At 36.0% G+C, this 25,789-nt stretch overlaps 1 protein-coding gene across 3 annotated transcripts in view; it reads left to right on the forward strand.

Moving 5' to 3' along the window:
- Positions 1 to 24,324, forward strand: part of Lingo2 (leucine rich repeat and Ig domain containing 2) — a 1,180,631-nt gene extending 1,156,307 nt beyond the window's left edge. For all 3 annotated transcript variants that reach the window (XM_005401120.2, XM_005401121.2, XM_005401122.2), the window contains one exon: positions 21,713 to 24,324. In XM_005401120.2, coding sequence (XP_005401177.1) covers positions 21,748 to 23,568 — 1,821 coding nt within the window. In that variant the 5' untranslated portion in view covers positions 21,713 to 21,747 and the 3' untranslated portion in view covers positions 23,569 to 24,324. The remainder of the gene's footprint in view (positions 1 to 21,712) is intronic.
- The last annotated feature ends 1,465 nt before the right edge of the window (positions 24,325 to 25,789 follow it).

Genomic DNA, 25,789 nt, shown 5'->3' on the forward strand with positions numbered 1-25,789 from the left:
ATTCTGATATGTTGTACTGGATTATTTTTTCATTCTAGGAATTGTCTTATTTTTTCCTTGACTTACTCTTTTTTTCTTTTTTATTTCTACCAGGAATTAAACTCAGGGCCATGAGCTTTCCAGGCAGGCATTTGTGCCACTGAACTATATCCCCAGCTCCCTTGACTTATTCTGTAACCCATTCATTATTCAATAGCTTATTTTTTATTTTTGATGTATTTGCATAATTTCTGTTTACTTTTGCCATTTTTAGTTTCACTGTGCTATATCTGATAATATACATGATATAATTTTGATTCTTTTGCATTTACTTAAGCATTCTTTATTGGCTAGAATTTGGACTATTTTGGAGAACGTTCTCTGTGCTGCTGTTGTTAAGTGTAACACTGTTAAGTTGATTTGCTTGAAAATTTTGTTCAACTCTATTTCTTTGTTGACTTTTTTGTCTAATTGATCTATATATTTGTGACAGTATCTATACTTGTCTTTATGTTTACCTGATCTTATATGTTCACTATTACAGTAGAACCTAGCTTAGAAACTTTGTTAATCCATGATACTGAAAAAGATAGCTACATTCATGTTCATGCAGGAAAGATGGCTGCAGTCATGTTTGCTCCTGATGCAGAATTTACAGACAGAACAAAATTTTGTGAAACACTTCTGTCTGTAAACTACACTGCTCACAAACAAAAGCAGTGAGGAACCAAGGTACCAATGTAATTGTTACATGAGGATGGGTGCATTGTTGTTTGGTGTGTATATGTTGAAACTTGTTATCTAATTCCATTAAATTGTTCTCTTAACCTATACGTAGTGACAGTGTTTGGCTATTTTGATCAGTTTTGCCTTGTAGTCCACTTTACCTGAAAATAAGATAGCTACACCTCTTCTGTTTTGGGTTCCCACCCATACAATATCATTTTTCATTCTTTAATTTTTGGTCCATGATTTTTTTGTTAGATTAAATGTGTTTCTTGTGTATACTACATTGTTAGATTTTGTTTCTTCATCCATTCTGCCAGTCTGTCTTTTGACTGGAGAATTGAGACTATTCATCTTGAGAGTTCTTACTTATTGATATTGACTTATTCCTGTCACTGTATTATTTTCCTGTTGCTCATTCTCCTGCATTTCCTTTTACTTAACTGCTCATCATACCTAATGTATTCAATCTATTAGCTGAATTGTTTTTTTCTAGGATAACCTTGATAATTTTTTCTAGAGGTGCTGATGAATTTCTTTAAGAGTACTTTATCATGGAAATATCTTATTAACTATCAATTTTGAAAAACACTTTTGCAGGATATATCAGTGTAGGTTGGAAGATATTTACTTCTAGGGCTTGACACACTTCGCTATGAGCTCTCCTGGATTTGGAGTTTTGTACTGAGAAGTCTTCTCTACTTCACTTGTGTTTACCTTTATAAACAAATTGTTGCTTTTCTCTAATAGTTTTTAAGATTCTTTTCTTCTTTTGAATTGTGGAATTTTTATATAACTTGGAATGGTTTGTTTTCTGTTTTTCTCATCATCAGGGCCATGTAAATACTATGTTTCCAAGCTTCCCTTACAATTAGGTATGGGTTATAGCTAATGATGTGCTATTAGAAGTTACAAATACTATTCTTCTCTGCTTCAAAAAGCCTCTTAATTATGATCCCTTCCATCTTCTACCAAATGGAAATGACTTCAAAGACTTAAAAGAAGGCGGAACCATAAAATACAGCCCACGTTCCTCAATGTCTTCATAGAGAAATAATAAATATCTAAATTGTACCTGTACAAAAGTTAGTTGAAATTTATATTTTTTCATTTTCAGAATGTTCCAAAAGGGATTTTTTTTTTATTTCAAAGAAAATAGTACAAAAAAAAGAACAATAGCAAAATACAAACAAAACAAAGCAAGGACATTAAAAATGATACAGGATTTCAAACCAAATGATAGACATTAACAGTGGTTGTTATAGTACATATTGTTATCTTCAATGAAGTTGCTCAGATTACCAGATGTAAGAATATAAGATTGATTAAATGATTAAAGGGAATGAGAAAATAATAATTTAAAAGAACATTAGAGACAATACATAGTGTCACTAAGGAGGATTGTAGGAATTCACCCATGGATATTACACTGCAAATTGTTGTCGTCACATAAGTTGCTCAGATTACCAGATACAAGCGTGCAAAATTGGTCAAAATATTTTCAAAAAGCTTTTAATCATTAATTCTTCCCCTCAACAAACCATCAGACACCAACAGTACAGTTATGCCACTGATCCATATATACACATTGTGCCTTAGTTCTTTTTCTTCTTTCCCTCATCCCAGTTGTTCCTTCCTTTGAGCAGTTTCTTTCCCTTTCTTATTACCTATTGTGCATTTTGGATTTTATTTACTCTTTCATGTTCTTACACCAGGGAGACAATATGATGTTTACACATGTGGGTCCAATTTATTTCACTTCTGAATATTGTCTCTAGCTGCATCCATTTACCTACAAAAGCCTCGAGTTTATCTTTTTTTATAGCTAAGTAATACTCCATTGTATAGAAATACCAAATCTTCTTTATCCATTCCTCAGTGGATGGGTGTTTGGGTTGTTTCCAAGATTTAGCTATGACAAATTGTGCCACTATAAACATGGGTGCACATATATAGCTGTGGTATGATGTTTTTAATTCTTCTGGAAATATTCCCAGAAGGGTAATAGCTGGGTTAAGTGGGACTTCTAATCTTAGTTTTGTGAGGAATCTCCAGACTGATTTCCACAGTAGTTTCACCAATCGACACTCCCACCAGCAGTGAAGTGTTCCCTTTTCCTCACAGCCTCTCCAGAATTTGTCATTGGTTGATTTCTTAATGATAGCCATTCTTTGTGGGGTGAGATGAAATCTCAGTATTGCTTTAATTTGCATTTCTCTAATGACTAATGATGTTGAGCATTTTTTCATATATTTATTCACCATTAGTATTTCTTCCTCTAAGAAGTGTGTGCTCATTTCAGATGCCCATTTTTGAATCTGAATTTTTGGGGCCTGATTTTTTAAAATTCTTTTATGTTCCAGGTAGGAGTCCTTTGTCTGAGGGGCAGTTGGATAATTTTTTTTTCCCAATTAGTGGGTTTTCTTTTTACTCTGTTGGTGATTTCTTTTGATGTGCAGAAACTTTTCAGTAAGATTAGATCCCAGTTGCTGATTCTTTTTAGTATTTCCTGTGCAGTTTGGTTTTTGTTCATGAACTGTCTGCCTAACCCTACGTCTCTGAGAGTTTTACCTACTTTCTCTTCAAATTAATTTAGTGTTTCTGTTTTAATATTGAAATCTGTGATCCATTTTGACTTGAGTTTAGTGCATGGTGGTAGACATAGGTCTAGTTTTAGTCTTAAGCATGAGGAAAGACAGTTTTTCCAACACCATTTGTTATAGAGGCCATCTTTCTTCCAGTGAACATGTTTGGCCCCTTTGTCAAAAATATGGCGGCTGAGTGTGTTTTTATCTGTGTCTGCATCTTCTAATCTGTTCCACTGATCTTCAGGTCTGTTTCTTCGGTTCTTTTGCTGGTTGTTTTGTTTTTTGTTTTTTGTTGGGTTTTTTTGCCAGTATCATGCTGATTTTATCACAGTAGCTTTGTAGTATAATTTCAAGTCAGGGATTATGATGCCTCCTACCTTTCCTTTGATTTCCAGGATTGCTTTTACTATTCTAGGCATCTTCTGGTTTTAGATGAATTTTAAGAATGTTTTCTCTAGATCTGTGAGGTATACTAATGGTATTTTAATTTGGATTTCATTGAATCTGTACAACAACTTTGGTAGTATGTCCATTTTCACAATGTTGATTCTTCCAATGTATGAGCAAGGAACATCCTTCCATTTTCTGAAATCCTCTTCAATCACTTTTTTCAGAGTACTGTAATTTTCATTGTATAGATCTTTTACTTCTTTTGTTAGATTGATTCCTAAGTATTTCATTTTTTAGATGTTATTTTGAAAGGTGTGATTTCACAAATTTTTCTCTCAGTTTGCTTGCTGTTTGTGTATAAGAATGCTATTGATTTTTGAGTATTGACTTTGTATCCAGCTATGCTACTCAATTTAGTTATTAAATCTATAAGCCTTTTGGTGGAGTTTTTGGGGTCTTCTATGTACAGTATCATGTCATCTGTGAATAATGATAATTTGAGTTCTTATTTTCCTATCCTTATTCCTCTTATTTATCTCTCCTGCCTAATTGCTCTGGCTAATATTTCCAGAACTATATTGAATAGGAGTGGTGACAGTGGATATCCTTGTCGTGTTCCTGACTTTAAAGGGAAAGCTTTCAGTTTTTGACCATTTAGAATGATGTTAGCTGTTGATTTCTCATAGATGACTTTTATCAGATTGAGGTAAAGTCCATCTATGCCAATTTTCTGTAGGGTTTTCATCATGAATAAGTGTTGGACTTTATCAAAAGCTCTTTCTGCATCAATGGTGATGATCAAGTGATTTTTGTCTTTGGCTCTATTGATATGTTGCATTACATTAATTGATTTGCATATATTGATCTACCCCTGCATTCCTGGGATGAATCCCACTTGGTGATGGTGTATAATTTTCTTGATGATTTGTTGCATTCTCTTTGCTAGTATTTTATTGAGAATGTTTGCTTCTATGTTCATTAGGGAGATTGGCCTGTACTTCTCTTTTTTGGTTGGGTCTTTCTGTGGTTTTGGTATCAGGATAATACTTGTCTCCAGAAATGAGTTGGAGAGAATTCCTTCCTTTTCAATTTCCTTTAAGTGTTTGAGAAGTATTGGCATTAAATCTTCTCTAAATTTCTTGTAGAATTCAGCTGTAAATCCATCAGGACCAGGACTTTTCTTCATTGGCATGATTTTTATTATATTTTCAATTTTGGTTGCTGATATAGGGTCATTCAGGATTTTTATATCTTCTGCATTCATATTTGGTAGTTCATATGTATCTAGAAATCTGTCCATTTCCTCTATTTTTTCCATCATGTGAGAGTAAAGATTTTCAAAGCAGGTACTGTTGATCTTCTGAATTTCTACAGGATCTGTAGTGATTTCATCTCTTTCATTCCTTATTGCATGTATTTCAGTTTTTTCTTTCCTTTTTTGATAAGTTTGGCTAGGGGGTTATCAATTTTTTTTTTCAAAGAACCAAATCTTTGATTCATTAATTCTTTGTATTTTTTTTTAGTCTCCATTGCATTAATTTCTGCCCTGAGCTTTATAATTTCCTGCCTTCTCTAGGCTTTTGGTTTGATCTGTTTTTCTTTTTCTAGAAACTTTAGGTACAGCATAAGATTGTTTGTTGGTGCTCATTCTGTTTCCTGAGGTAGAAATTCACTGCTACAAATTTCCCTCTGAGGACTGCTTTCATTGCATCCCACAGGTTCCTGTAAGTTGTATCTACATTTTTGTTTGATTGTACATAGTGTTTAACTTCTTCTTTGATTTCATCTCTGACCCATTGATTGTTCAGGGGGGTGCTGTTTAATTTCCATGTGTTTATGAAATTCTTGTGATTTTCTTTGTCATTAATTTCCAATTTTGTTGCACTACGGTCTGATAGTACACATGAGATAATTTCAACTCCTTTACATTTCCTTAAGCGTGTTCTATGTGCTAGCATGTGGTCTATCTTAGAGTATGTCCCATATGCAGCTGAGAAAAATGTGTATTCTGATGCTGTTGGATGGAACACTCAGTAAAAGTCTACTAAGTCCATTTGTTCACATATTTGGTTCAGTTTTCTTATTTATTTGCTATTTTTTCATCTAGTTGATCTATCTCTTTGTGACAATCAGGTATTGAAGTCCCCTGTTATGATTATGTTGCTGCTTATTTCATTTTTCACGTCTGTTAAAATTTGTCTTATATATTTGTCTTTGGGTGCTCCTTTGTTTGGTGCATAGATGTTTATGATTGTTATCTCTTCCTCTTGAAGCTTTTCCCTCACAAGTATGCAGTGATCTTCTTTATCTCTTTTAATTATTCTTGGTTTGAAGTTCCCATTGTCTGCAAACAGAATAGTGACACCCGCTTTTTTCTGGGTACCTGTCACATGAAATATTGTTTTCCATGCTTTAGTTTTCAGTCTATGAATTTCCTTTTGAGTTAAATGTGTTTCTTGTATACAGCATATTGTTTTTGCTTTTGTTTCTTGATCCAATCTGCCAGTCTACTTCTTTTGGTTGGTGAATTGAGTCCATTTATGTTGATGGTTATAAGTGATATGTATTGGCTTATCTTTGTCATGTTGTTTTCCTGCTGTTAGTTCCTCTTGTTTCCCTCTGTTTAATTGCTTGTTCTGTTTGGTGTTTCCTTTCTGTTGTTGTTCTTAAAGTTGTAGTCTTTTTTGTCTCTTTCTAGAATATCTTTTAGAAGTCTTTGTAGAGTCGGTTTGGTGCTCATGAAGTTCCTCAGTTGATCTTTATCATGGAAATATTTGATTTCTCCATTAATTTTGAAGGATAGTTTTGCAGAGTATATCAATCTGGGTTGGAAGTTGTGTGCTTTCAGGACCTTAAATACTTCTCTCCAAACTCTTCTTAACTTGATGATTTATGATGAGAAATCCGCCATGATTCTGATGGGCTTTCCTTTATAGGTGATCTGTTTCTTTTTTCTAACAGCTTTTAATATTCTGTTCTTTTGTTGAATTTCTGGGATCTTGATCACTATATGGCTGGGTGTAGATTTATTTTTATTCTGGCTAGTTGGAGTTCTATATGCTTCACTTATCCAGATGTCCAATTCTTTTTTCATGCTTGGGAAATTTTCTACTATTACTTCCACAAATAGTCTTTTCATGTCATTTGTCTTACACCTTCTTTTTCACTGATATCTATCAATCTTATATTGTTTTTCTTTGCTTCATCTTACAGCTATTGAATTATTTCTTGATTTCTTGTTATTTTTAAGGGATCCTTCCTTTCATAGTCATTCATAGCAATGCTGTCTTCAAGGTCTGAAAATCTACCTTCAGCTTTGTTCAAGCAGTTTTGCCAGCTTTTGATGGAAGTTTTATTTTCCTGGATATCTGTTTGAATATGTTTTGTGCATTCCAGTTCTTTCTTGTACTGTTCATTTAAAGTTTCCATTAACTTACTATGCTCCTCTGTTTTTTCTATGTCTTCTTTAAATGTGCTAAGCAATTCTTTCATTATTGTTGTCATTTCTTTTTCTACCTGAGAGATTATTTCTGATCTGATTTCTTCTATGGCCTGATGGAGCTGTTTCTTTACTTCAGCTGCTATCATTTCAGAAATTTCAGGTGTATGACTTCTGAGCTCGTCTGTGTCAATATCTCCGGACTTGTTCTGGGGGGGTGTAGAGGTCTGAGATTGCCTTTTGCTCCTTCATTTTGTCATTTTCAGAGATACAGAGTTTCCTTGGAGCTCAGCCTCACTCCCAGGATGATGTCATAGTAGCAGGGCAAGGACCCATATGTTTCCAGTGCTTAGTGTGACTCCCTAAATGGTGTATGTGTGTGCAGGCAGGGTGTGATCCCCAATGCTCTCACAGCTGTCTGTGGCTGAGCTTGGCTCCCACTCAGGGGTTCCCAAAGCTGTCCAGGTTTCAGCCCTGTTTCCACTGGGGTGTAGTAGTGGGTGGGTCATTGTCACCGTGTCTCCATACACTGCCACTACCCCGCCCAGTTACCACACCAGTGGGGGGTAAGTGTGCATTCACTGAGGCCCCTGAAGCTGTCTGAGTTTCAGCTTAGCTTCCCTGAGGGTGCAGGGTGGGGGCAGGGAGGAACACCCAAGGCCCTTGAGGTTGTTTGGGGCTCCCCTTGGCTCCCGAGCTGATGGGGCAGAGGGGGGGCTGTCTCACCAGAGTTCTCAAACCTGTCTGAGGTGCAGCTCAGCTCCCACAGGGTAAACGGGGAGGAGGGGAATGGCGGGGAGTGGACCCCAGGCCCCTAAAGCTGTCCAGCTTTCTGCCTGGTCCCCAGCTCTTGTGTAGGGGTGGCAGCAGCTCACTGGAGTTCCTGAAGCTGTCCGAGGTGCAACTCAGCTCCAGCAGGTTAAGAAGGGAGGAAAGGAGAGGTGGGGAATGGACCCCAGTCCCCTATAACTGTTCTTTGTGGAACAATAATAAAATTCAGGAAGTTGGAATATAAACTACTTGACAGAATTCTCCATTTGATCTTATTTTCTTAAATGAAGTTTAAGAGCTACATGAAGTAGTAGTAATACTTCTCCAAGGTCCCACATTTCAGACACATTGTCCTGAGTGGAACTATACACTGAAAAATTATCATAGAAAGGCTGCCAATGTGAGATATATATTTCTCCAAAGTGAGATATATATTTCACAGCTCTTCCTCTATCTTTAGAAGGACTTAAACAATTTCTTCTCAGAAATTTCTGCCAATGTTGTGGGTACCTTTTTTTTCCACCTGTAATATACAATATTAAATAGATCTTAATACTTGTCTTAACAGATTAATCCAGTACTCCATGTTGCATGTCCTCCGGATGATTATGTGAAAAAAGACTTCTTTAGTGCTCCTTTCAGTTAAGAGATTGAAATTATTTACAATATATTTCTTTCTCTAAATAATAATAAAATATGAAGGTTTGACTTTAACTATGGTATCATATTTGTTTCTGTCTTAGTTACTTTTCTTTCATTGCTGGGACAAAATATCCAACATCAAAAATTAAAGAAGGACAGGTTTATTTGGCTCACAGTTTGTGGAGGTTTCAGTCCATAATTGGCTGCCTCCAAAGCAGGGTGGCACATGGCAGAGGGCACCAGTTCATGGTGGCAGAAAACAGCAAAAGCAGCAGGAAAAAAATGGAGGAGCAGCAGAGAGCAAGCCTCTTTCCCTCCCTTGTATTGCATGCAGGCTCCCTGCCCCTAGGCACGTGTAGCACTCACACCCATAATCCCAGCGTTGGACCATGGATCAATCAAAAACTCTGGAAGTCTGCCCCATGACTGCATGAGGCTTTGGGAGGACACAAACCATAATGGTTTCTAACAGTAATATTGTAAAATAATTACTGTTGTTTCTATTGTTGAAGTAATCAAACTGAGAATGAGATGGTCTAGATTGAGTGTAGATCTGTCTTTTTAGCCATTTTTCATTACTGTCTTATAATTGCAGTATTTTATGTTTACATTTATGAGGCCATCAGGCACCTTAAGCCAAGTAACCCTTAATTAGTAACAGCAATTTGAAGTTACAAACCTCAAAGCGAGACAATAACCCCTTTCATCTCTGAAAGATTTTTTGGAAGAGGCATATTCTACATGTCCAAGTATTTGTATGTAGGCTAAAAGTATATTCAGAACTGTAGAAGAGATAATTTGCATTTCAAAGAGATCAAAATGAATACCAGAAGAGAGTGCTTTCCAGTTGAAGGAAAGATTTAAACAGAGACTAATAATTAATGATTTAGAACAAGCTTTGCTAATTATTTACCAGTCACTTGATTATAAGATGAACTTGTGTCTTGAAATAGATGCAGTCTATTGGAAAATTGATTCAGAACCATAGAAAAAGATACCTAAGTAGAACCCAGAGGGACATATGGAAATTGTATGGTTTCCCTCTTTTTAAAGTAATTGTTACCGTAAAAATGTTTTTATAAAAGTACTTATAGTTTCTATTTATGAAAAAAATTTATCTATTTGAGATGAGCTATATGCAGTAATAATATATGATAAAGGATGGGATAATTATAGTTTAAAAAGTAAGATCTCACTCCTAGATAAGAGAAAATCCTAGAAGCTAAGAAATGAAATCTTGGCTCCAATACTGCTAAGAATATAACCTTAGGCAATTGACACATCAAGCAAGGAGAATACGTTCCCCTGCTCCTGAAATCCAGAGGTAAGTGCTTCAATAGGATTATAAGGAATCCTTAATAGTCTTCCTCTCTAGCTAAATTTCATAATAACTTCTGTTTCTTTCCTGGAAAATGTAGAAAATAAATATTGAGTAGATACAGTCTTTTATGGCCATGTGAAGGAAGCTGCTGCTACACTGGGTTGTTCAATATTTCCAAGTATTTCCGGGGTTTCTCTAGGTAGATGAGTTTCTCCCTTGTGCTTGAAGGCAACCTGTATAAGAAACCTGTATCAGGACTGTCTTACATTGTTTATAATAAGGCCACCTAGGAGTATAATGAGGACTCAGAATACACAATATTTGTAGATACTGCAGAATGACTACTCAACAAGCCAGACTACAATTTGCTCATCCAGATCAAAGAGAATTGTGTATGAGATATCCTTTGACTGCAAATTCTAAAAAGTCCCAGAAATTGTCCCACAAAAAAGGAATCAACTTGAAAATCTTCTAGTCCCAAGTATACATTTACCTATGGCATTTCCAGTTAAATAAAAACTTTAACCTCCTTACCTCTCCTAATAGAAATATCATCTGACATGTTCCACTTACTCATTTTATGCCACTTTATATCAATTTGTATAAACTTTGTTACATTAAAATCATATTAACAGTTCATTTCCATACTGATGGAATCTTATCTATACAGACCTCAAACCAAGTGATAATTGCAAGCACATAGTAGTTTCTAGCCATATGACTACAGATCAAAATATTATTTCAATTATTTGCAGAATTGGAAATCTGAATATGATTAAGAGGTATATACAATGGTAAACAACTGTTTCCCCTCTGACCTGACCCACTGAGTAATTCATAATTTATATGCTTCCAAATTTTCATCTAAAATTATTTTGTAACATAAAATATGTTGGCTTTCATAGTGGCCATTACCATTTCTCCTAGAATACTCTCCAAGTTAAGCCTCAATACTGGAACTTTTTTCCATTTCTTCCTTACCAAGCATGAGTAGAGAGATAGAGGTAAAAATACAATGCTTTGTAGGAGAGCTGGAGATCATGTAGAAGGATAAATTTCATTTCTATAGAAAGTGCAAGTCTAATTCTTCTTGCGAGGTTTAGGACTTTGGGCTTCAGGCTGAAGTTCTCTTAGGTCTTTCAAAGAACTTAAGTAATGCTGGTGAGCCTCAAGGCATACTTATAGTAAAATTGATTTCTCTTAGTTTTCTTTTCTTTTTTTATTTTTTATTTTTTATTTTTTATTTTTTTATTCTTGGTACCGGGAATCAAACTCATGACCTTCCACTTGCCAAGCAGGTGCTGTGCCGCTAAGCTATATGCCTGGCCTTTCTTAATTTTCAAATGTTCTACACAACTTCTGCAATTCTTTAATATCTGATTTTAACACAGACTAGTATTTCTGATTTACAGCTTTAGACACCTAGAAATTTTAAATCTCAGTTTCATAAGCTCAGACGAATTTTGGGGACTTTTATTCATTAAATCTTTTCTTTCCTCTTTTACCTCACTGCCATCACCACCAGTCCTTCTCCATTTGGGAAACAGCTTTACTAAAACAAGTGTTTAAACCTTCATACCAGCTAATGATAAGAGATTTCTGTGCTATCCATTTATTGTTTTGTGCCCTTGTTCAGTTGCCGGAGAGTTAAATTAATCATAGAATTCCCAGACAAAGCGATTTATCATTACCTTATCATCCATCAAAGCAGAAGTTTCATCTAAACCTTCTTTCAAACAACACACAACAACTGTTGTGCTTTTCCTTACTTGTCCTTGGAAAGGTGGTGGCTGTTTGAAATCCCTTTTCTTTTTCTATTGTACCAATCTCTTCACTTCTCATCACTGGATCATCCACTTGAAAATCTCTTTCTGCAATGTCCTGTCCTCAGAGGAAATATATGTTTTCCTCTGGCTTGAGTTTGATTCCAAAAGATTTGCTTTGGTAAATCCACCATTCTCCAAACAAATGGTGACAATGGCAGACATTAATAAGCTAGCCACCTTACATGTACTGTCTTTAGTAACCACATTCCTCTTGTTTTATTTTCACAGATTAATAGAGATAATGAGGATCAGGGATAGTACCATCCAGGTCCCACAGCTAACGGATGTCAAAATCAGATTTGAGCTAGGTATATGAGTAACTCTCCCAGTTTTCCAGTTTCTGTTCTTTCAAATTGCTTCTCTAAAGCCACTCCCTAATGTTTTCATTTGTGTTTCTTATATTAATAGAATAAGTGAAAAATAAATACCCAGCGTACTGAAAATCTAAATATGAAAATATTCAACATCACACACTAGTTTTTAAAGGTACTAATCACGGCACTTGAGAATCCCTTTGATCAAAATTAATGGAAAGAGCCTAGTAAGCTCCCCATAGATTTTAGTTTCCTGCTTTATTCTTAACAAAATGAAGTTTATCTTGTCAAATCTTGGTCACAGTTGGACATTATGAGCAAGCTTTGATTGTAAGACTTCTGTTGACAGCAAAAGCTAAATGGAGTCAGCAGTATGCACTTATAGTCTAAAAGTGAGAAATACTTCTGAGGAGAATAATAAAGCACAACTTTCCTCAATGGTTTTCCAAGCTATATCAAAGAATTGTGATGAGACATGGCAATCAATTGTCTAATTCTTCCAGCAGAAGAATGAAGGAGGGACCTTGGCTACTCCCTGTATTGTGAGTATTTATCCTTGCAACAGCCAAACTTTACTTTTACTAGAGCCAAAATAATCATTTTTTTAAAAAGAGCTAGATATAATCAAGCTTAGTTGAGCTTCTTTTTGGAGTTGCTGTAGCCATCATCAAATTAGATGCTGTCTTCAATGGTGAATACTAAGAACCAAATTAAAGCATTAAGTAGAGAAACTTTGCCTAAAACAGTTGAACTTTTTTTAGGAAAAGTTTTAGGTAAAATCAGAAATAAGAAGTCAGTTATCTCACATAACTGGTGACACGTGGACAAATTGCCAAAGATGACATTATTCTTCAGTGGAATTTATAAAAACAATTCACTTTTTTACCCCTAGTTCAAAATAAACTGAAAAATATAATCATATAATAAAAAGTTTACCTTGAAAATAAAAAGCCATATTATTTTAGTAGAAAATACATTTCCTTGCCTTTCCAAAGAAATATTAAAATATATTTGACAAATAGTATTTTTAGGAAAGGTAAATCATCAATTTCCCAAAAGACCCCCCTACTTGATCCAGTGATGGACACATTTGAAGAATGCAGGAATCTAATTATTTTATTATGTTTCCTTATCTCAGTGTGGGACAGTAGGTTTTACTTGGTGTCAAATAACTGGAAGTCATCTTTCTCCTCCTCTCCTAAGCACCCTGCCGCCAACTCATAACTGAAGGATTCTGCTTGTATCAGAATACCTCTGAACTTGTTCATGTACCAAAACCTACTCCCCTCCACTCTTCGTAATAACCACTATTACTCTTTTCTTGAATTAATACAGGTCTCCTGAGTTTCTAGCTTCAAATCTTTTCCTGCTGCAAATCTATTTTGCACACTGCATTCAGATTACTTTTTCCAAAACATAAATCTGATTGTATCACTCTTTTCCATAAACACTTTAATGGCTTGTCATTGCCCTCAGGATAAAGTGAATACAGCTTATTACAGCTTGCAAGTGCCTTGTAAATTCATTCCCTTAATTACTTCTGTAGCCTCTTTTTCCTCCTCAGTAATTGTTCCAACCATTCTGAACTATTTTATGTTCCTTATCATATTTTCCATTGTTTCTATGTCTTTGCATGCATTCTTCCCTATGTTAGTACCATGATACATCTGTCCACCAAGTATAAGGGAAATATTAATGGAAAGACTACTGAAGAGCTCCTATGTTTGAACAGAAACAGCTCAATATTGTATTAGCCAGCTTCCCAACACTGTGACAAAATACCTGAGATAACCAGCTTAAAAGGAGGAAAGACTTTTGGCTCACAGGCTCAGAGCTTTCTGTCCATAGTGGCTTGGCCATGTTGCTTTGGGTCTGCAGCAACACCACACATCAAGGCAGGGAAGACTGGTACAAGAGGTCTGTTTGCTTAATGGTGGCTGGGAAGTGCAAAAAAGAGAGAGCTAGGATCTGGTGCCCCAGTAGCCTAACTTCCTCCCTCCAGGTCCCACCTCCTAAGGGTTTCACCACCTCCCAATAGTGCCATAGTTTAAGGACCAAAACTTTAGCATGTGGGCCTTAGAGGGACATTTAAGATCTAAATCACAACAAAATTAAGTTGAACTGGATTGTGATTGATTAAAAATGTTTACTCCTAAGAGCAACAAATAAAAATAAGATAAAAACATATATTAACATATCAAAGAGAAGTTGATACATAATACTAAGAAACTGAAATAAAATAGAATAGAGTAAGAAATGAGAAATGCAGGAAGAAAAAATAGACAGACACCAAACAGCAAAATGTCATTCATAAATGCATTCTAAATAGCCTTCATAAATGCAGATGTAAATGGGTTAAGCAATATAACAAAAGGCAGAGACCATCAGACTGGATTCCATAGTGGAAACTATCCACCTGCTAGCAACAAGAGAAGCCTATTTAATTCTTTAAAAAATGTAGAATGTAAAAGTGTGGGAAAAGACAAAACATGAAGACATTACTCTTAAGAACACTCTAATGGCTATATTAATCACTTAAAATGTCACACCATGATCTATTTCCAATGACTCATTAGCAGCTTACAGAAAATGACAGAACAAGGTACTAAGAACCCAGGATAAAAGATATCTGCTGAAGAAAAATTATTGGTGCAAGATAGGGAATCACCAATGACAAAGCAAATAGTGTCTGTTTAGATATTTTTGAAGATCATGTTTATTACCTATTATAATTTTGGCTTTTGCTGCTAGGGAAATGTTACACTTCAGGTATGTTTTCAATGGATTATGACTAGAATAGAATTATTTGAAAATAGTTTCATCTTTACGGATTTAATAACCAGAGACTTTTTTTCTCAATGTATTAGACCAGATTTTATCAGGTTGTCTTTGAAGTCTTATATCCAAAATGGAAACAAGCTGGTTATTTTTTACTGTTGCGTTGAGTACTGTCATTTTTGCATTTCATAAAATTCACTCAGGTATTTCATTTCTGAAATCTAAAAAAATGAACTAAAATGAAATGAGCATAAAAATATTAACTCAAAAAATTACTTAAAGACAGCAGTATTACTTCAGACAAGGATGACTCTTCCCAACGTAAAATATCAGGACATCAAAAACCAAATATGTGCTTAATATGAGAACATGAACATACATGAGCCAAAACTTCTAGAAAAAATAGATAAATTAGGAAGGTAAATTCACATTCATCACTGGAAATTTTAATACATATCTGTCAGTAATTGTCAGAGGAATTTTTTAATTTGAAGATCCAAACAGCACAATCAAACACATTAACCATTATGATTTTTAAAGACTAATATACCACCAAACTGCAAATGCACATTCACTTCAAGCTCACATGAAATGGTAACCAAAATTGATCCTATGCTGATCTAATAATCAAAAATTGAGATTTTACATGGTATTTTCTTAAGTCCAACACAATTAAGAAATCAAAACACAACACATATAGGAAAGAACTATATATTTGAAAATAAGCCGATTCAATCCTAAGCCATTTTGAGTCATAGACGGAAGCACAAACTAGAAAATATTGTTGACTGAATGATATTTTTAGACACAAAATTTATAAAATGCAGCTACAGCAATATGTGTATGTAAGGATGAAAGAATCATCTTCCCTATTGCTGGGACAAAAATGTACCCACAATTTAAAGAAGATAGTTTTGGCTTGTGATTTCAGAGGTTATAGTTCATGGTCAGCTGGCTCTAGCGTACAAATGTCCTGGTGGAGGGGCGTGGTGGAGGGCAAGCTGTTCACTGCATGGTGACGAGAAGCAGAGAGACAAGGAAGATGCAAAGCGAAGGCCCCCAGTGATCACCGCCTCCAGCCGGGCCCCGCCTCCTCAGGGCACATCTAGCTACAAGCGCATCAGTGGGTTAATCCACAGTGATGTAGCACCCCTGATCTGATCACTTCCAAAAGCCCTACCTCTGAACACGGGGAACCTTTGGGGGGCATTTGAGATCTAAGCCATAAAATGCTGGTTGTAGTTTTTAAAGCTTATATTAGAGAAGAAGAAAGGTCCAAAACCATTAATCTAAGAATCTACTTTAGGAAACTGAAAAAAAAAAGAAAGAAAAGAAAAAAGAAAAAGACAAAGAAAGCAAATCAAATCCAAAGTAAACAGAAGTTCAGAAAAAAGGATAACAAGAAAACTGTAAAAAAGGACACACAACAGAAAAATGTAGACACAATTCCTTCAAAAGTTTGATAAAACAGAAAAAAATTCCAGCTAGACTTAGCAACAAATAGCACAACTTTCTTGCTAAGACTAGCTAGAAATACTTCGAAGAAAACAATATGCAATATAATAACCATTGTTAATTTCCTATCATCTTGTATTGAAATTCTGTATCATTTTATTGTTTTTTCTCCCTTTAAAATAAAAATAAGTAAAAATTAAAATAAATTAAATTAAAGCATCAGACAAAAAAGAAATGAAAGAGATGACTTTTAAATCTTATAAACATTAGAAGCATAATAAGGGAAATTTTAGGACAACTTCAGATGAACAAATATGAGGGCTTAGGTCAATGAAACTTTTAGACTGAGTATCCAAACTGCAACCCAAAACCTACTTCTTGCAAAGTGTCAACAAAGCAATTGTTGAATACTGGGGTTTTCATCTAGAAAAACGTGAGCTGGCATGCATGCTGACAGAGAGGACCCTGTGCACCCACTGCAGCATGTGTGTCATAGGTTGGCCAGCACTGGCTTAGATGAAACAGAAAAATCACTTGAACACAATTTACCAAAACTGACGTAAAAGGAAATAGAAAATTTAAATATGCTGATATCTGTTAAGGAAAGGAATTTGTACTTCAAAACATCCTCATGATGAAAATCTGAGCTCTTGGTTACAGTGGTAATTTCCATTAAGTATTTTATTTTATTTTTTGTTGGTTTGTTTGGTACTGGGAATCAAACTCAGGACCTTGCGCTTGCCAGGTAGGCGCTTGTGCCACTGAGCTATATCCCTGGCCATCAAGTATTTTAGAAAGAAATAATTTTACACAAAACTGTTTTTCCTCTGAGTGTAGGAACTAAGTAAAGAAGACAACGCTCAGAACTTCTATTCCACATTGCATTGGTGGTATTATCAAATACAAAAAGATACAGAAAAGTATAAACATTGGAAAAAGTAAAAGTATATGAATGAAAGAACATTTGCTAAAGAAAATTAAAGAAGATCTAAATAAATGAACAGAATATCACCTTTACAGATTGGAAAACTCAGTGTTATTTCACTACCAATTTTCCACCTGTCTTCCTACATTATCAGCACAATTATTATTAGAATCTCAGTAGATTTTATTTCAGAAAATAACAAGCTGATACTGAAATATATATGGAAGTTTAAATGAACTATAAGAGCCAAAAATTCTGTGAAAACAAGATAAAAGCCAGAGGATTAACATCTAATTTCTTAAACTTATTATAAATAGCTACAGTAACCAAAATAGTTTTGTTTTTGGTAAAAGGATAAATGCATAAATTGATGGAGCCAAATAGAATCCACAAATAGTCATATGCATACATGTAACTGGTCAACTGACTTTAGACAAATGTCCCAGGGTAATGCAATAGAGAGACAAGAGTCTTTTTCAAAACTAGTTGTCAAGGAGAACAAATTTCTGTCTGCCTCATATCATACACAAAAATTTATTCAAAATGGATCTAATACAGATCCACTGAGGAACAGAGCCAACAGGAAGGGATCCAGGACAAGGCACAGTGCTGAAAGGCATGCATCTGTGACCTACCCAGCGTGTGCTTCATTAATCCCCTAGGCTGCCCCCAAGCCGATCAAGTTGACAGTACAGCTTAACTGTCATAGGACCACAGACCTAAATATAAGTGATAAAATTATAAAATTTCTACAACACATACAGAAAAATATTTACTACATTAGCATAGGCCAAGATCTTGGATGGAACAGATAAAGTATAAATTATAAAAAGGAAAAATATTAAAGTGGACTTAATCAGGTTTTAAAACCTCTGGTCTTTAAACCTCACCAATAATAAATTGAAAGGACACCCTCATGTGATGGTGCACACCTGTAATCCCAGCACTCTGGAAGACTGAGTCAGGAGAATGGCGAGTTCAAGCCCAACCTGAGCAACTTAGCCAGACTTTATCTCAGAAAAAAAAAAAAAAAAAAAAAGGCTGGATGTAATTCAATATGAAGACTGTGGATTCAATCCCCATTACTGAAAACAAAGGGGTCGATGAAAAGGTAACCCAAAACTTAGCAGAAAATATTCATAATAAATATATAATAAAGATTTGATATTTAGAATATGTGCATAATTTGACATCTCCATAATAAAATATAAACCAATAAAAAACAAAATACTAACCATCAGAGTTACCAAAAAAAATCTGTGCAAATGAACAATAATAACAGAAAAGGATGTTTGCTTCGTTAGTTGTCAGGATAATACAGACTCACCAGACTGGCTAGTGTAAAAGACTGACAATATCCATGCTGAGGGTTTGGAGAGCCCTAACACACTCATCCTTCCTAGCTGGAAGGCTGAATGATGCCATCACTTTGGGCAAAGATTTGCTTCTTATAAATACTAAGTATATTGCTACCCTGTAACACAATTTTATGCATATTTTTATGTACATTCATACACAAAAATGAGAGTATATATAACAATTTCATCTCATGTAAATTTTATAGTATATTGGTGACATTGTGTTTTATTTTATGTCTAGAGCATAATTTACATAACTAAGTTTCCTGTTGCAGTTTTTCAGTTTTCTTCCACTGTAGACAAATCAGTAGCAAACATATGAGTTCATTGGTTCAATTATTTCTTAATGATTCACTTCTAGAAGTTGAAACTGTGCTCTAATGGCTGAACGTATTAAAATCGATATATTTAAATTAAGCCTATCAATCCACCTCCTCATTGTTGTGTTTGAACCTCCTGAAAAGTTTTCCTGTTTACATTTCTTATGTCACCAGGTGAATGTATTTCTACCTTAATTTGGGCTAAAAATAATTGAGATTTCTCAATCTGACAGGCAAAAGTCGTAAACCTCTATTGAGTAATTTGCTGTTATCTGCTTACTAGTGATACATTTATTAGCTATTTCTAGTTTTTATTGTATACATTCTATTTCTTTTAATATAACAGCTGTTTATTACTGTGTTTAATCCATCATCTGTTACATGATTTTAAAATGTTCTCCAGCAATTGATTATGTGTTTATGTGTGTGATGTTTGTCTGTTATAACAATATTTTTAAATATTGTTATAACAATATTTTTAAATACAACAGAAATGATTATTTTTCTTCTTGGTTTCTAGCTTTATTTATAAAAAATGCTTCTCAGCTCTAATATTATAAAATGTTGAATTTTTTTCTAGTACTTTTTCTTTGTGTGTTTCAATTCTTAATTCATTGAGAATTTATTTTACAGGAAAGGGAGGATGTAAAGGGCAGCTTTTATGACTAAACATCTAGCCAATTATTTATATTTTCCTTACCATTTTAACATAACAAACTTTTCAAAAATATCTAGGTGTTATATTTAACTTTTTGGTACCTATATATTTTTGTGTCAATATAATAGTTTTATATTTTTCATCTCATATTTAAATATATAGTAAAGCATTTTATCATTTTTTAAATATTTGTGCTTATTCTCATGTGTACATTTTTCCAAATATAATTCTATGGTGCATTGCCCACATGGCATTTTATGGTATCACTATATCATAATTTACATAACTGAGCTCTTACTATTACGCACTTCCAGTTTTCCTATATTACAAACCAGAATAAACTTAACAAGAAATACACAGAATGTGACAAACATTAAACTCTACTGAAAAATCAAAATGAAATTTAAAATTGTCTCTCAAACATCCGTGTATCAGTTCAATTATTTCAACTTTAGAAATAATTTTTCAAGTTTAAGTTTTATTCTTTGTTATGTGCTTTTATTGACAATATTATTATAATATTTAATCAATCTATAGTATATCCCTCTAGTTAATTGTACTTTGGTGCCTCAGTAGAATTTAGTAGCTGTCACATTAGGGCTGTGTATTTCTTAAATTCATTCTATAAAATTTGATATATTTCAGAAATGCTGTTGACTGAAAATTTGCAAACTTTTATATGTGCCTTTTATGTATAAGTAAATTATACTTTTAACATGCCAACTTGTTCTATTTGTTCTAATAGGTTTTTCAGTTGGATTTTATAGATTAATCTGACCTATAAATAATGATAGCTTTACCACATATTTTTCAATTATAACTCTTATAACTTGTATTCCTAATTGATTTGACTAACCCTTCCTGAATCTTTGTCTTGTTTCTCCAGTTTGGGGTGGTCCTTTTCTAGGGGCCTAGTGACTCATCATTCAGTTTGACTGTACTTGCTATTTTTATGCATAACTTTCTTTAGATATAGATATAGCCACAGATTCAGACACAGGTCTGTGGTGGGGCCAGCAAATGCAGTGATGAAGATTGATAGCAATATCTTTTACTATAGTAAATTTTTTTTGTTTAGAAACTATTTGCTATATTTTTATCACACCTCATATGTGTAAACACTATAATTGATAAAATTAATAGTTTTTCTTTTACAGTTCAGGAGTGAATGTTAAAATGTACCAAATTTTTAAAATATTGTTTCAAACTATGTAAGCTTTCATAAAACATGGTGTTAATGAATATAATCCTAGAGAGTGCTGGGAAACACTTCAGTGACACCTTTTGCAATGCATTTCAACGGTAAATCCAGTATCTGCTTTAAACATGGCAGACACACTTATTTCCAAACTTATTTATACCTACTTAATTTCACTTTAATAGATCCAGTTGATTTGAATGTGAAAGAATGACAATCCATACATTGCTATTCAAAGTTTTTTGCCTTTAAATTCCAACTCTTGTCATTACTGAATATTTAACTCAGGCTCATAGAGGAAGCACACTTACCTCCGCCTTCACGGCCCCATTACTCTGCCCCATCCCTGTAAGAAACACAGAGACAAGGCAGCCAACCCTTTGTTTGTCACGAATGAGAAAATACCTTCACAAATCAAAATTCACTGGAACCTGGCAAAGGTTTACTTCAGAAGTGAAAGTTCTTTTTTACTAGGATATGTGTACCAAGAAAATCTCAACATTTTGCACTGGGCGTAACTCTTGCACTCAAGGGCCTGATCTTGAATGAAACTTCTCTTCGCTTCATTTTGAAAAGAGGGCAATCTGCCAGAGATACAGTACAGACACTCACTCACACAGAACTGGATTCCTCTTAGCCGCTGACCTCTGTTTCTCTCATTTGAATTGAAACCACAGAGGCTTTTGTGCATCAAATGTGTGCCATTTTGCCTCAGACTGTATGTCACACCCTTAATTTGCCTCTTTATAGTTGTCAAACCCTGAATTTGTCATGAGAGCTCTAGGAAGATGTTACAATTATTGCCTTCATTGTCCTTATTTTACAGCTAAGAACTCCACAATGCAGAACGGTGAAATAACTTGTCCAAAATCATGTAGGTAATGGAAACCTTCAGGCATAATCCCAGGTGTGATTGATTCCTGATCCAGCATCTTCTCCATTGTACTTGCTGCCTGAGTTATGCCCCTGTGTGCATCTGTCCCCTAACTCTCACTTCTCTTCCTTCTTTGCCACACCTGTGCAGGCCCGTGACCGAGGTGTAGACGAAGAAGTGGAGTCATGCTTCACACGGCCGTGTCATGCTGGCAGCCATTCCTGGGTCTGGCTGTGCTGTTGGTCTTCATGGGATCCACCACTGGCTGCCCTGCCCGCTGTGAGTGTTCTGCCCAGAACAAATCTGTGAGCTGCCACCGAAGGCGCTTGATTGCCATCCCGGAGGGCATTCCCATCGAGACCAAGATCCTGGACCTCAGCAAAAACAGGTTGAAAAGCATCAACCCTGAGGAATTTATCTCCTACCCTCTGCTGGAAGAGATAGACTTGAGTGACAATATCATCGCCAATGTGGAACCAGGAGCATTTAACAACCTCTTTAACCTGCGTTCCCTCCGCCTGAAGGGCAATCGCCTGAAGCTGGTCCCTTTAGGAGTGTTCACGGGGCTGTCCAACCTTACCAGGCTGGACATTAGTGAGAATAAGATTGTCATTTTACTGGACTACATGTTCCAGGACCTGCATAACCTGAAGTCTCTCGAAGTGGGAGACAACGATTTGGTTTACATATCACACAGGGCCTTCAGTGGGCTACTTAGCTTGGAACGGCTCACCCTGGAGAAATGCAATTTAACAGCAGTACCCACAGAAGCCCTTTCCCACCTCCGCAGCCTCATCAGCCTGCACCTCAAGCATCTTAATATCAACACTATGCCCGTGTATGCCTTTAAAAGATTATTCCACCTGAAACACCTAGAGATTGATTACTGGCCTTTACTGGATATGATGCCTGCCAATAGCCTCTACGGTCTCAACCTCACATCCCTGTCGGTCACTAACACTAACCTGTCTACGGTACCCTTCCTGGCCTTTAAACACCTGGTGTACCTGACCCACCTTAACCTCTCCTACAATCCCATCAGCACTATTGAGGCGGGCATGTTCTCCGACCTGATCCGCCTTCAAGAGCTTCACGTCGTGGGGGCCCAGCTCCGCACCATCGAGCCGCACTCGTTCCAAGGGCTCCGCTTTCTGCGTGTGCTCAACGTGTCTCAGAACCTTCTGGAAACTCTGGAAGAGAACGTCTTCTCCTACCCTCGAGCTCTGGAGGTCCTGAGCATCAATAACAACCCACTGGCCTGTGACTGCCGTCTCCTCTGGATCCTGCAGAGACAGCCCACCCTGCAGTTTGGTGGCCAGCAGCCCATGTGTGCTGGCCCGGACACCATCCGCGAGAGGTCATTCAAGGATTTTCATAGCACTGCCCTTTCTTTTTACTTCACCTGTAAAAAACCCAAAATCCGTGACAAGAAGTTGCAGCATCTGCTTGTGGACGAAGGGCAGACAGTCCAGCTAGAATGCAGTGCTGACGGAGACCCACAGCCTGTGATTTCCTGGGTGACACCTAGACGGCGTTTTATCACCACCAAGTCCAACGGGAGAGCCACCGTGTTGGGTGACGGCACCTTAGAAATCCGTTTTGCCCAGGATCAAGACAGTGGGATGTACGTCTGTATCGCTAGCAATGCTGCTGGGAATGACACCTTCACAGCCTCCTTAACCGTGAAAGGATTCACTTCAGACCGCTTCCTTTACGCAAATAGGACCCCTATGTACATGACCGACTCCAATGACACCATTTCCAATGGCACCAATGCTAACACTTTTTCCCTGGACCTTAAAACAATACTGGTATCTACAGCCATGGGCTGTTTCACATTCCTGGGAGTGGTTTTATTTTGTTTTCTCCTCCTTTTCGTGTGGAGCAGAGGGAAGGGCAAGCACAAAAACAGCATCGACCTTGAATATGTGCCCCGGAAAAACAATGGTGCTGCTGTGGAAGGGGAGGGGGCTGGACCCAGAAGGTTCAACATGAAAATGATTTGAGGGTCTGCGCTGTCACCACTGTCTCCGTGTCATTGTTGGTAGTCAGTAAGAGTCTGGCACAAGAAATCACTAGGCTGAGCGGCAGCTTCACGCAGCTGCCCCTGTGTCAAAGCAGGGCCGTGGAAGCAGGAGGACTTCTTGTGGAGATGCTCCAGCTAGAGGCAGGCAGGCATGTGTCAGAGCCCTTCACACAGTGGGTTACTAATAGTTTGCTTTGCAAATACTGGCATTCTGGGGATCTCAGTAATGAACCTGAACCTTTGGCTCACGCTCATGGACAATATTCCGCATTTTCTACCACTGCAAAAACAAAAGAAAGAATAAGAACAACCTACAGTGTAGGATTTACATATTAAAGACACATTTGTCTAAAACATACTCTACAGAAAATTTTGTATCTATGATTATCCTTTGTTAAAGCCTTGCATCATACCATACTGTTGGTTCGGCACCAAAAAGAGATCAATATATTCTTTACTTTTCTTTTTTTAACGTATATGCTGTATATGTTTTAAAGCAATATGAATGAGAGGTTGTGCTTTTAGTTACTCACCACTATAGATCCAAGTGTGATTTCACCTTCCTTTACCTACAGATCGGCTTGAGACTAGATCCCTGGAGGAATGGGCAGCGGTGTGTTGAGAGATATGTATGTCTAACGTAGGATGCCAAGAGACAAGACCCAAGGCAAAACTACTCAACTCTGTTAACTTCTGTTACTATAAATAAAGGCATGTGCCTAGTTTTGATACAGAATGGAATATTTTTTATACTTGTAATACCACACTGGACCAATTTACTGTAACACAGCCCTTGGTTTCTCCTGAAGGTGGTGTGCCACTAGATGTCCCTGTAAAGTGCAAGGTAGGTGGTTTTAATGAAAATAACCCAGTTTAACTGCTGTGTGACTTTTTTCACCGGTCACTACTAATGAGTTATAAAAAACAGAAGAGGAGGCAATGGTTATGTATAATTATTGGGTTCATTCACCGGTAGCTAAGGTCAATAATTTTGTTGTTCAAAACCTCTCTGACTTAAGAGAATTTCTTCTCAGATACCAACGTAAACCAAGATGACCCATCATAAGCTGATGGAAACACAGCTAAGCAGGTGTTTAAAGTGTGATGGTTGTCTGAAGGTTAGATCACTGCCCAGTAAAGTAACACCTGGCTACTGCCACCCTGATGATCTCTATTACAATAATTTATGCTTGAGGTTACCTGCAAAGGGCAGCGTCAAGGTTCTTTCCTGCCTCCTAGATATCAAGTAGGTATCTGGTTTTATTTTGACAATTATCTTGTGTAGACTCGAACAATCTGTTTTTCTTTCAGAGAGTTAAGAAACTAAAGTAGCTACTCTTTAAAGAGTAGAACTCTTTCAAGTAGAAACCCTTTAAGTAGCTGAAAACTACTGATTTTTTACTCTACTAAGGAAAAATTTAAGACTATAGCTCTATAAATATGTGAAATTGTGGTGATTCTTTTCTTCCCTTGATCCAAGAATATTTACCCAATTCAGTGGGTATTAATGACTGTTAGTCAAAATTAAACATTCATTTCTTTTTAAAAAAATTCATTATAATGTGATGTAAAGGTTCCATTTGGCCAAATGTGGCTTTTAAACCATATATTCATATAACCTGATACAGCACTGACTATGGACTATATTTGTGAATACAGCTTTAATTAGAATAAACAAGACATTTATTTATTTTTTCATATGTGGCAAGAGACTTGAAAAATGTCCCCATTGAGGATTCAATGTAAGCCAGAGAAGGTCTCTGGGATTTCCTTCTTGACATGTCAGATCTGACTTTCAAAAGGCTTTTTTTAGTGTTTGAAATTTCAAGAAAGTTTAGTAAAATAAAATTGACCCAAGTAGAAAAGGGAAAACTATAGGAAAGATTTTGCCAATTTGATAGTAACACAGTTAAATTTATTTCTCACTTGAAAATGTGTAGGAATGAGATATAAAAACTGAAAAATTACCTGTTTGAGTAATATTTCATTTGTCTTTCCTGGTAATCATCAGAAATCTTTTAGAAATTTTTAACTATGTGTAGACTTTTACGTTAATAATTCAGGGCCGGGGATATAGCTCAGTGGCATAAGTGCCTGCCTGGCAAGTGCAAGGTCCTGAGTTAGATTCCTGGTACCAAAAAAAAAAAAAAATTAATAATACAAATCAAACTGTGCTATACATTCTATCAAAGTCCCAACTT

This window comes from Chinchilla lanigera, unplaced genomic scaffold, assembly GCF_000276665.1.
Source record: "Chinchilla lanigera isolate Chin_1 unplaced genomic scaffold, ChiLan1.0 scaffold00071, whole genome shotgun sequence".
NCBI classification, from domain to species: domain Eukaryota; kingdom Metazoa; phylum Chordata; class Mammalia; order Rodentia; family Chinchillidae; genus Chinchilla; species Chinchilla lanigera.